General features: G+C 34.0%; 1 protein-coding gene across 3 annotated transcripts in view; it reads left to right on the top strand.

The window, feature by feature from the left end:
• Phax (phosphorylated adaptor for RNA export) overlaps positions 1-13,683 on the top strand; it is a 117,287-nt gene that overhangs the window by 71,115 nt on the left and 32,489 nt on the right. For all 3 annotated transcript variants that reach the window (XM_090401393.1, XM_090401392.1, XM_090401391.1), the window contains exon 3: positions 4,648-4,739. In XM_090401393.1, coding sequence (XP_090257519.1) covers positions 4,648-4,739 — 92 coding nt within the window. The remainder of the gene's footprint in view (positions 1-4,647; positions 4,740-13,683) is intronic.

Here is a 13,683-nt window from a genome sequence, read left to right as displayed (position 1 = left end):
TTGATATAGGCTTATTTTCTTGTAAGTTTGAGAGAAAGGCCATGCAGGTTTTAAGCACAATTTGGGCACTGATACCATGAGTAACAGAAGTCTTGTTGGTGTTATCCAAGTTGTTTTGGATTCTTCAGATATCTTTCTGACAAGACTAGAAGAGCAGGCATGCACTGCATTTCTTGTTAATATTTGGTAATCTTGGTGATTTGTCTTGAACATCATTGCAACCAGTTAGAGGAGATGATTCCAAAAAAGTCTTGTTTTTTCAGTGATGTTACAATGGTACCACCTGGATGCGAGAGTTGTGTTTTCACAACTCTCGCATCCAGGTCTTTGCAAGAGACAGAAGGCTCAACTGCCATTTGAACAAGAAGCCAGTTTGTTGCACTTTGCCCATTCATAGTCAGATTTGGATCAGTTGGTGGCTTTTTGCAACTGCTGTGTACTCCCTTGTATGCTAGGTTGGGATGTTTTGGTTTCAAGCCACTTGCATTATGCAGATTTCTTTTCTTTATATTTAAAAAGGGAATAAAATCTGAACCCAAAAGAATCAAGGAGTAAACTTATTGTGCACTACCTTAAAAATATAAAAAAAACAAAGAAGAATTAAAATCAAGACTAAATTATAATGATGAACAACAAGGATTCTGAAGGGAAATCATATACTGATGCTGTATTTGTCATAAAGCAAAATATTAATAATAATAAAAAGATAGAATGTGACAAACCAATATTTGTTTCATTGACTTGGAGAAGGCTTTTGTTGGAGAATACTATTGCAAATTATCAACACAGTCAGATATATACATAAAAAAGGAATGTGTAATAAGCTATCACAACAAATATGCAGAAATTCCTTGTTTAATTATGGATGATTAATTAAGTTTCTTAAATTAAGTATTTAAGAAACAAATTAAATGGAATAAAAATCAAAAAACAAGATTTAAATTTGATGATTGGGCATGCAGGAAATGAACATGATCTACAAAAACAATTTTAAATATCACCAGAGAAATCAAAACAGTGGTAATTGCAAAAGAACCAATAAGATTAAATGGGAAAATATTTAAACAAGTAATGACATTTAAATACTTACCTAGTATTAACTATGAACAGTGAAAATGTAATGCAGAATGAAGTATAAGAACAATCCCTGAAGGCTAATAAAATGTTAATAATTTAAATTCATCCATATGAAAAAATAAAAATCTGACTATATTATGGCATGTGAAACAAGAATAGAAACAACACATAAAAGCTACATCTGAAATAAACGGGCTCAGTAAAAATGGTTAATAAAACAAAATTTAATAGAATAAATAATAAAACAGTTTGTGAAGACTGTCAGTTACAACTCATAAACAAATGAATTTTTAAAAAAAAGAGATCCGAATGGAATAAACATGTTCCATTCTGATTTCTTGCATAGTTAAATTAGCAAGAGACTGGAAAGCAAATATGAAAAGACCAACTGTTAGACCAAAAAAAAAAAAAAAACTAACAATCTTGACTAGGCTGCTTACCATGAAGTATTGTAGATGCAATATGCTGAATCATAAAGCAGGAAGAGTTTTTTTTCCACTTGTTGGCAAGTGAAAACGTTTTGCTTCTTTATCTTCGAATTGGGAAAGGGGGGGGGGAGCTCCTGTGGTGTGTTTAGCATTCCCACAATGACTTTTTAAAAAAAAGTGGGAGCAGAAACTTTGGGAACAAACATGGAAAGCAGTAGTGTTTCACCATGCAGTGAAAGACATCTACACCTAGCATAAATTATCATGAGTGCAAGTAATCGATTTCATGACTACAACTCCTGAATGTATATTCTGGTTCTGAGAATTTGAGAATTATTAATTTATCTACACTGGCAATTTTTTTGTTAAGATTTACATATATACATGAAATTAAGTGTAATAAATTAATCATAAATATGAAGGAACAGTTTCATATGGTATAATTATGAATGTTTCATTTTTAGTATGCTTGAGCAGAGATGGGGTCATAAAATGTGGCATGTGAGACTAGGCTTAGCCCATTAAATTGCAGGCTGGTTTATTGAATCAGCATTTAATATGTAATGAAAACTAATTAATGCATGGTTTATTGATCTAATATACATATGTGAATAGTTTCCTACCACTACTGGCTTTTGCTTCCATTGTTACCATTTTTGAGAGAACAGCAGTATGTGTGAATTTGCTTATCCCTCTTTAACATTGCTATGATGATTAGCTTATTACTCTATAAATAACTTTTTTTTATGCATCAGCAAGTCATAATAATAAATAGACTCCATAAAATTTCAGATAAAGGCATTGGCAGACATTTTTATGTTTCATATGCTTGCTGTAAGTTTTAGTAACAGAGCCAGCCATAGGAATAAAGTAACTGATGCAAGGCAGTAAGTCCAAATTTTTGGGGTTCCAAAAATTTAGAAATATTATTTATTGACTTTGAATAAAATTTAATTTAGAAGTTGCTGAAAATATTTCAATTTATAAATAAAAGTTAAAGAAGGATCCATATATTATGTTATAAGCTATCCTATGCCTACAATGTTTATTTCATCTTAACTGGTTTTTAAGTAACAAGTCCTTTATAAATACAGGTGTACCCCACTACCCATCAATTTGAAGTTACGTCGATCATTTTATACCATGTTTCGCTAATCATCGTCATTACCCTATTTTTCTGTCGTTTGAGGCATCTCTTTCACTTTCCATTGTGATGTTACTTCTACTTCTCAAGTAAGTAGGCTGTATTATTGACTTTTATGTATTGCACCATCGCTAATAGATATGCCTACTACAGTAATTTCTTGATTAACCAGTCTCATACAGATGCGAACTGATGTTTTTACCCCCCTCAGAAGTGAAGAACTGGCCAAGGAGCATACAATTAACACAAATGTCCTTGTCTCATGATCTTTGTTGCCTTGGCCAGAATTTGAACTAGTCCATATCCAGTCTCCCAATCCAGCAGTTTCTTAACTGCTGTGTTGTGACCCCTCCCTTTTTTAACCACTGTCTCCAAGCCAGTCCTTGAATACACTAGCTTGGAGACACTGTAGTTAAATAAAATTAGTTTTATAGCTGTTCCTCCAAGCCAACCCATCAGAGGGGACGAGATCACTTAGATAGTGATTAATTTGCTGGATGAGTGACTGGATAATCGAGAGATTATGGTAGCTCAGGAAAATCTTACATGAGAGGATTAATTTGAGTGTTGGAATGCCCTTAGTGTTTCATCTGTCACACATTTTACCTACAGCTCCAAACTTAGAAATGAGATAACAAATACTATTTAGGAACCTTGAATTCCTTAATTCTTATTTTAAAATAATTCCATTATTCATAAATATAATATTTGTCATTAATTATATAATTTAATTATTATATAAATTATTAATTTCTTAATAATTTGTTTAATAATTGTGTGCTTATAATATTTATCATTGTATTTACTGTAAAGCATTAATCTTTGTGTATGTATACACACATCTGATTTTAAGAAACTATTTTACCAATTTGATTTAATGCCTTTGTGAAATCTAAGTAAATGAAATTTTAGAGGAAAGGAACTGTGAAGAGAACAGTTAAACTTCTACAAGCTTGATCAGTTATCTGACCTTGATTTGTTAATCTAGGTCTGTACAATTATTTTACAGACAAGTACAGGCAAGGATTGGTGAATGAAGTATTCATAGAGCAGAGTACTCTAGTAAATTGCTGATTAAAAAATGTTTTTCCCCTCTTAATACTTAGCAGTAAATGTGAGCAAAGCTAATCTAAGATAATAAAATTACATAAACAGGACAGGATATAATAGGTTAGAATTAATAGATTAGCAGTTTGAAGCAAAAATAGCATGAAGACCAAGATATAGTTGGATTGATTTATTCCAAGTTTCTTCAGAAGAGTCTAGAAGTAAGAACTTGTCATATTAGCGAACACTCAAAAACTACATTAGTACTGAAGTCACTTGCGGTAACAGACTAAGGCTCTGTTCGAGTGCCATGCCATGATAGCTTTGCTAAAGGAGATGTAACTATAACAAACTATTCCTCTGGAAAGAGTTTACTATAGTCAGAGTCAACTGCATTTAAATCTTAACAGTGTTTGACTGGCACTAAATGCCACTTTGGGAGAATATATGAACTAATATTTTATGAAGCTAATGACTTATCAGATGAGTAATGATGTGAATGGTTGTATTATTTGTAACATTTTAATTTTGAGTAAAAATTTGATGTTTAGTATTAGAATGCATTCTTTCTGATTTATCCGTTACATTTATTTCTGTTCTAACTTTTAAAAATTTGGGTATTGACATTTCACATAATAGGGCCCATCTAGGCTTCATGTTTAGTAGGACTTTTTTTATGGTTTTGTGATGCAATAACAATTTATTTTATCAGAATCATTTTTAATGTTATATTTATGTAGCTGTGGTGAACCCATTGGCCTTAATTGTCTTATTGTTTAACATGTTTGCTGAACTTTATACCCAAATCAAGTTTAATGCAGTTTTGATATGCATATTTTTTTAACAAATGTGGTAGTATTTAGAAATTTAACAAATATTTAGCATATACTATTAATAATTAACTTCACCAATAACGTTAATGTACATTGAGGTAAATTGCTTTCTTTGCAGATGACATAGTAAGAAAAATTGGTATGGAGAAATCACTTGAATTACTACGCAAAACTGAAGAGATAGAATTTGAAGGTGGAATGATGGTTCTTGTGAGTTGAACAGATGGTTCTTCTTTTGTTATTAGATAAAACAGTTATTAATTTTTATTTAGGTACACCAAGCATTAAAACATTCTTTAATCTTTTCTTTTTTCCAAAAAAAATTTGACTGTCATCATCATCAAATTCCTGCCTTGTACCCTCAAGGGGTGTACAGGATATGACAGTACTACATGAAAAAATTACATCATCACTAACTTCCTATCTACAATTTTCCTCCAAATCAGTCTGTTACTTGTCAAGACTCCAACATTATCAGATCTTATATTTCTATCGTCTAAGGCACTTTGTACCGTATCAATCCACCTATATCTTGGTCTTCCTCTGGGTCGTTTTCCTGCCAACCTGGCAGAGAACACTTGTTTTGCTAATCTTTCCTCTCCCATTCTATTTAAGTGACCATACCATCTGAGATTAGCTCTGCTAACGCATTCCTGGATGCTCACAATGTGAAGTTCTTTCCTAATATCCTCATTTTTAATATGATATTGCCATTGATGCCATCTGTTCACGCCTCTAATCTTTCTCAGGACTCTCATATCTGCGGTCTCTAGTCTTTGGTCAAGTGTTTTACTTCTGACCCAGCTCTCAGATCCATAGGTTAAAATTGGTTTGAACACAGTCTTGTATACAGCTAATTTAGTGTTCCGACTAATTTCTTTCTTATTCCATATGAATTTATTCAATTGACTTCCCACGATACCAGCTTTGCTGATTCTGTTGTCTATTTCTATATTTAGTTTACCATCTTCAGTAAAAATTGTGCCTAAGTAGCTGAAATGTTTTACTTGTTCCACCGGTTCTCCATTCACAACACAGTTGACATTTTCAATGATTCTGCCTATTTTCATTGTCTTTGTCTTTTTATTGCTGACCTTCATACCATATCTATTACAACAGCTATTCAATTTAGTCAGAGAATCTTGCAGACTTGTAGCGGATTTATTTAGAAGTATAACATCATCCGCATAAAGCAAAGAGCTGACATTAACATCTCCAATTTTGATATCAGGTTTAATACCACATTCCTTCATAATGTGATCCATATAGATAATGAATAACAGAGGGGATAATGTACATCCTTGTCTCACACCAGATTTAACATTAAACCATCTTCCTGTACTTCCTTCAATTCTAACTGCTGACTCACAACTCAAATAAAGACTAAGTATTGCTTGATATAATGCCCCATTGACACCATATAACTGCAGCGTATTGAATAGCTTCTCTCTTGGGACCTTGTCATATGCCTTTTCCAAATCGACAAAACTTAAATACAGATCTTTGTTATATTCCCATGCTTTCTCGACTATTTGTCGTAAAGTGAAGATCTGATCCTGACAGCCTCTATTTGGCCTGAATCCAGCTTGTTCTTCACCAAGCTTTTCTTCCACAATTCTTCTCAACCGTTTCTCAAGTATACTTGCATAGATCTTGCCAGGAACACTCAGTAGGGAAATACCTCTGTAATTCTCACATTCAGTTTTATTTCCCTTTTTATATATGGGTACTATGAGAGCTCTACTCCAATCATCGGGAATTCGTCCCTCTGTCCAGGCTTTCTGAACTATGCAGTGCAGCCACTGTAAGACTCTTATACCACCATACTTCAGCATTTCTGGTCGAATATCATCTACTCCTGCTGCCTTTCCACATTTCAAGCCTTTGATGGCTTTTTCTACTTCAAGTATGGATATGTATTCCTGACTGCATGCCTGGTCAGTGTTTTTTATCACTGTGCTGTCATCACTACTTGTTTCATTTAGCAGTTTTTCAAAGTAATTACTCCATACTTCAAGGATATCTTTTTCTCCTGTTTTCATTTCACCTTTATCATCTCTAATTCCTTTTACAGCACTCTTTCCTCCATTCCTAAGCTTCTTCAACAACCTCCAGAATATTTTGCCACCTTCTTGATATTTATTTTCTATATTCTTGCCAAAGTCCTCCCATGACTTTTGTTTAGCTAGTTTTACACACTGTTTAGCTTTCTTACATTTGTCTCTGTATTCTGTAAGAGTAAAAGCTGACTTATTTGCCAGGAACTTTTGATATGCTTTCTTCTTTTCCTTCACTGCCTCTTTAACTTCCTGTGTCCACCAGGGAGTTCTGATTTTTTTATCCTTGCACACAACCTCACCACATGCCTCTCTGGCAGAATCAATCAATGTTTCCTTCAGAGTTTGCCACTGAATCTCCAAGGCTTGATTCCTGTTCTCAAACTCTTTCATTTTCTTTTCAATAATATTTCTGTATTTTAGTCTACAGTTCACATCTGAGAGCTGCTCAACTTTTATTCGCTTTAAAACTTTCTTACATGTTATTCTTTTCAATATGAAATTCAATTTTATCCTGCTCAAGACTAAATAGTGATCACTTCCAATTTCAAATCCTCTGTACACTCTGGTGTCCTGCACCAGGGAGAAAACATCACTATCAACAATAACATAGTCAATGAGACTTTTCTTATTCCTAGCCTCTTCTCTCCATGTGAATTTGTGCACATTTTTATGTTGGAACATGGTGTTAGTAATAACCAGTCCATGTCCTGAGCAGAAATCCAACAGATATTTGCCATTATTATTAGCTTTGCTCTTTTCTCCAAATTTTCCCAAAATATTTTTGTATGTCTCACAATCATTTCCTACTCTACTATTTAGATCCCCAACAAGGATCAACTTTTCCTTTTTCATTGTGTCAGTTGCTTTTTCTAAAGCCTCAAAAAATTCCTCCACTTCTACCTTAGTAGAACCTTCTGTGGGACCATAGGCACAAATAAGTCTCATTGTCCAGTTCCCCATTCTCATATTTGCCCACATTACTCTACTTGAGACTGACTGCCATTCAAGAAGATTAGCCTCGTATTTTGTGTTGAATACTATGGCTACTCCTTCTTTTCCTTGATTGTCATTGCCTGAATATAACATTTTGTATTTATTGCTCAGAAAGATCTCACCAGTTTTGGTCTTTTTTGTTTCAGTCACCCCTATTATGTCGATCTGGTACTTATCTAATTCCTCAGCTAGCTCCATTTCTTTGCCATTCAGGCTTCTTACATTGATAGTACCGATCTTTAACTCTGGTGATGTTGAGTCGGGGTTTGTTTCCAGATTTGTTCCAGTAGCTGACTTTTCGCTGTTCGCCCTGGTTCCCTGGCGAAAACAACGGGGGCCTTGTTTAACCGGGCGACGCCCCAGCCGGCATGAAATTTTGTCATGTTGTACCATCATTTTTTATTTTGGTTTAACCAATAAGAATACAATTTGGTCGGCTAAATCCCAAATTGCCAGCCCATCCTCGTTCGTTCAGTATCAAAGTAGATACCCAACAGGGTGCACCACGAGAAGGTGAGGATTGGACATTAGGTCAGAAGCCCTGGTCGGTTCTCCGCATTCCTTTAAAGGCTATGTGGAGGTCTCCTCTCAGTTATACAGCTTTGACCCTTAAGCACCCCAAAAAAAAATTTGACTGTACATACATATATCAGCAAATATTTGTTAAAATAAAGTCAGTTACCGAATAATGAATAAACAAGCTTTAAATAATCTGTTTACATGCAGAATATTATCTTTTTTCTTTATTTTTGCTAATAGAAGGCAATTATCCTTATTTTAGCAATGGAAAAAATTTATACTTTTTTTAATGTATATAACTTTTTTAAAAAAATTGATTACAATATGAACATCTCATAATATTGAAAAATATACACGCGCGCGCATGCACACACACACCTATTTTATTAAAAACACGACCAAATGGTGAAAGTTAGGATAACCAGATTGGTTTTACTAACTATTATAATAATGGAATTAACTCACGTCAATTATTCTTTATTTGTAGAATTTTCACCGAGTATCACAGGCATCACCAGTACAGGTACAATACTAATTAAACAATAACTGTTATATTCACAAAGCACCACCTAAGTAGCTAAGGATAATTTATTTTTTATTTTATTTTAATTATTTAGTTATTTAATTATTAAATAATAATTATTTAATTATTCAATTATCATAATTATTATTATTGTTATTTTTTTATTTATTTATTTATTTTTAATATATATATGTGTGTGTGTGTGTATACAATTATATGTTAGGAAAGATTTGCTGCTTTATAAAGTACCATCTCCCACAAGGGGGAAAAGACGTAGACCATCGGATCTGTTTAGGTTAGGGGAGTGAAGTAATGTTTCACATGTTTCTTTGTATAGCCGTTCCATTAGGAACCGACTTTTGTCTTGTTCCACTTAACTCTATGTCTGGTGTTGATGGCATGTTCTGTAATTTCAGACTGTTCGGGTTCAAGGTACTGGATGTACGACTGGTGTTCTTCTAACTGGACCTGAGCAGACCTTCCTGTTTGTCCAAAATATGATAATCCACACGAGCAGGGAATTTGGTAGACACCTGGATAGCTGAGATGTGGGAGCTTGTCCTTTGGAGACATGAGGAAAGTAGAGATTTTTCTGATGGGTCGAAAAGCCACACAGATATTTAGTGGTTTTTAGCACCTTAGCTATGCATTCACTAACCCCTTGTACATAGGGGATAGGTATATGTGTAGGTTCTTCTGTACTTGAAGAGTAAAGAAGAGTATAGAGTTAAGTGGAACAAGACAAAAGTCATTCACAAAAGTCGGTTCCTAATGGAATGGCTATACAAAGAAACATGTGAAACATTACTTCACTCCCCTAACTTAAACAGATCCGATGGTCTAAGTATCTTTCCCTCTTGTGGGAGATAGTACTTTATAAAGCAGCAAATCTTTCCTAACATATAATTGTATACACATATATATATATATTAAAAAAATAAATAAAAAATAATTAAATAAATTTAGGAAATTTAAACTTATCTACTTAGGTGGCGCTTTGTGAATATAACAGTTATTGTTTAATTAGCCTTGTACCTGTACTGATGATGCCTGTGATACTCAGGTGAAAATTCTACAAATAAAGAATAATTGACGTGAGTTAATTCCGTTATTATAATAGTTAGTAATATGTCTACTCACGGTATTTCCTTGCTGAAACTTATATCGAGACTTCACAGAGAGTCTATTTCCAAACGATGTGCCAGGTGCGGTAAAGTATTAGTTAAGAAGGCGAATTGCATTAACAAAATAATATTCCTAAAGCGATGCAAGTTGGCTCAGGTTATTCCTAAAAAAAAAGAAATTTTTAAGTCTCAAAGAGCCCATCAGATTTATTTAAAAGCCAGTAGGTCACTGTTAAATTGTCAGCTACAAGAAGCAAAGAAATCTCTTGCCCTTCTGAACAAAGAAATAATAATAGATATCAAGAATGCTATAGAACCAGTATTAGAGACTGAAAATTTTAATGTTTCCCATGATAGATTGAAACGCAAGTCTGATTCACTGGTGAGCCACCCCAAATCTAGCAATACTGTCATTGATACAAATAGAGTAGTAATCAACGTATCAGGCCGCCCACTGACAGACAGCAAATGTTTCGTTCTGTCAAAAGGGCATAATTTTGCCATTGCTCTGAATAAAATACCCATAATAGACTTTTTCCATTGTATAGACAGAGGTATTCGATCCATATCCCAAAAAACAGCTAACAGCACAAGATTTGAGTGTGCAAAAATTCTTTTTAATGCCAAGCCTCCGTGGCTGAACCTATCGTATGCTGGACAAAAAGCACTGAATTCGCTAAAAAATAACAAGAACCTAATTATTACGAAAGCTGACAAAGGGAAGGCTGTAGTCATCCAAGACAGAAGAGAATACGAGAGAAAAATATCACTGTTACTCCACGACTATTTGGCTTATAGGCCCCCCTCACTTCAGATCCTACCGGTAGTCAAATAAAAAAGCTTAATGCCATTATAGAAAAAATATCGATATGGGATGAAAATAAAAAGAAAACACTAGAGACCTCCTTCAGGGCGCTTACCAAGATTATATGGTCTTCCAAAAGTACATAAGCCGATTTCCATTTAGACTGGTTGTAGACTGTGTAGGTTGTCCCACTTACAAAATATCAAAATTTCTGTCAAATTTACTCACTTCTTCAACTAGAAGAATTGCTACATATATAAAAAATTCTGTGGACTTCAGAAATAAAATTTCCGATCTTCATCTAGACGATTCGGAGATTATGATTAGTCTAGATGTTGTTTTGCTATTTACGAATGTTCCGTTGGCAGACAGCATAGAATTACTACACCAAGAATTTCCTCCAGAACATTGTCAAATTATTTGAATTTGTAATAAAGTCCGGTTATTTTCCCTTCAAAAACCAGTCATAACAACAAATCAAAAGGACAGCAATGGGTAATCCAATATCTCCTGCTATTGCCAACTACTTCATCAAGCATTTCGAACAGCGTATCTTTGACAACATTACACCCATCTAACATTTGGTTCAGATATGTGGACGACATTTTTGCCATATGGGCACCTCAGAAGAACAACTGTTTCTCTCAAAAATTAATGTACTTCATCCAAGGATCCAGTTCACCCTAGAAATAGAAGTAAATAAGCAGTTAGCATTTCTAGACCTCTTGATTCTTCGCAAACCAGATGGTTATCTACAATTCACAGTCTATAGGAAAGAGACTCATACAGGCCATTACATCCATGCTGAATCACATCACCATCCCAGCCAAAAGGCAGGTAATATAAAAACACTAGTTCATAGTGCCCACTCCTTTTGTTCTTCAGAAGAACTTTTACAAAAGGAATTACAGTATATTAATTCCTCCTTCATATCCAATGGCTATGAGAAGGAAGTCTTTCATAAAAAGAGCTTTAAGTAGTCATGCTCCAGCATCAATTCAAGTACAGAAGAACCTACACGTATACCTATCCCCTATGTACAAGGGGTTAGTGAACGCATAGCTAAGGTGCTAAAACCACTAAATATCTGTGTGGCTTTTCGACCAGTCAGAAAAATCTCCACTTTCCTAATGTCTCTAAAGGACAAGCTCTTCTAATCTGTTTAGGTTAGAAGAACACCAGTCGTACATCCAGTACCTTGGACCCAAACAGTCTGGAATTGCAGAACATGCCATCAACACCAGACAAAATTAAGTGGAACAAGACAAAAGTCATTCACAGAAGTTGGTTCCTAATGGAACGGCTATACAAAGAAACATGTGAAACATAACTTCACTCCCCTAACCTAAACAGATCCGATGGTCTACGTCTTTCCCCTTTGTGGGAGATAGTATTTTATAAAGCAGCAAATCTTTCTTAACATATAATTGTATACACATATCTATATATTAAAAATAAATAAATAAATAAAACAAAATAATAAAAAAATAAAATAATAATAATAATGATTAAATAAATTTAGGAAATTTAACCTTAGCTACTTTGCTTTATGAATATAACAATTATTGTTTAATTAGCCTTGTACCTGTACTGATGATGCCTGTGATACTCAGGTGAAAATTCTATGAATAAAGAATAATTGACGTGAGTTAATTCCGTTATTATAATAGTTAGTAATATGTCTACTCACGGTATTTCTGTACTGAAACTTAAATCAGATTGGTATGCAAGTAATGTTGGAACACTTAACCCTTTCCCATAATCTTTTTTTTTTTTTTTAAATTGCTAATTCAGCAAATATAAGTTGACATCAGTCATATTTTGTACACTAGTTATTTAGGATAAATCAGATTTGTAGCCTTGATTATACTTTTACTTTAGAATCATATATAGCAACTAGAAAGGAAATTATTAGACTGTTAACAGAAAAGAATATTTAGTATAAACAAATATTATAAGATCGCATTATTATATATCCAGGTGTACTTAAACTCCCTTGTGCTCCTTATTTGAAACTAAATCCTAATAATAAAAAAATCAGCTAATGCCTTTTTGTTCCCATATAGGGAGTAGGCTAGGCTGTTTTTAAGCCCTGTCTAACTTTTGGAGACTGAGTGGGCAGTTGAATCTCCACTCCTAGCCAATCAGAGATAGCTGGCCCAAGGCTATCACTAATTAATCGGCACACAGTGAAGAGGCAGCTAATAAGTGCTGCCATCTGGTGGTCTCTAACCCTAACACGATATTTTTAATGTCTGAAAATAGTGTGGGTTCGACGGCTGATTTTCTTGAGTTTAAGGGAGGAAAAACCCACTAGCCCATGCCAGAGATCGACTAAATCTGGAACCAGTCGAGAAAAGGCTTAGAAACAGTTCCTCTAGTCGGCGACTAGATTCGAACGCCTTTCGTCGTGCGGTCAAGCACCGTAGAGTGCAAACGCCACTTCTACTGAGCTACACAGGCTCCTAATAATAATAAAAAATCATATTCTAGTTTTGGATCCAGAATTACTGATATAGTTGGTTTTAAGAATTTAATATGCTGAACATATATAGATTTCATCACTGAGCTTAATTGGCAGTGTTATCACAATGTTAAAGACCTTTGAAAAATTCTTCCTCTCACTTATTGACTCACAAAAAAAGGAACCAGTTATTTTCATAGGGCTACTTTTTTCCCCAAGGGATTGTTGATTAATTAACAATTAGCAATTGCTAATAAGTTCCAGAATTTCATTCATCTGGAAAATAGTTTGTCACTGTCATTTTCTTTATTCTACTTTTTTGATGTGAATCCCACCAACTAGAGGTGCTAAACCCATCTTACATTTTTATTAGTGGATGGACTAAGCACTGTCTAGCCTGTTTGTTAGATAATGAATTTGCTGATAACCTGCAGTCATCAGCAAAAAAAAAGTTTTTAAATTCACCTATAATACCTAGACGGTTTTTTGTTCCATTTTATTATTTCATTTAATTATATATTAAATAGAAGCAGATGTGGGACATCCTTGTCTAACTCCCCATGATGATAGATCAGAGTTCAGTCATATCTGTATTTCATTATCCTCATGTATGCATATCATAGCTCTTAGAATTCTGTTTGTATTTTATCTTTTTTGTATGTTAAT

The sequence above is a fragment of the Typopeltis vanoorti genome, chromosome 12 (genome assembly GCF_054136105.1).
Source record: "Typopeltis vanoorti isolate ZY-2024b chromosome 12, IOZ_Tvanoo_1.0, whole genome shotgun sequence".
Classification (NCBI taxonomy): domain Eukaryota; kingdom Metazoa; phylum Arthropoda; class Arachnida; order Uropygi; family Thelyphonidae; genus Typopeltis; species Typopeltis vanoorti.
Note: the sequence above shows the minus strand (reverse complement) of the source record. Positions and strands in the feature narration are given on the sequence as shown.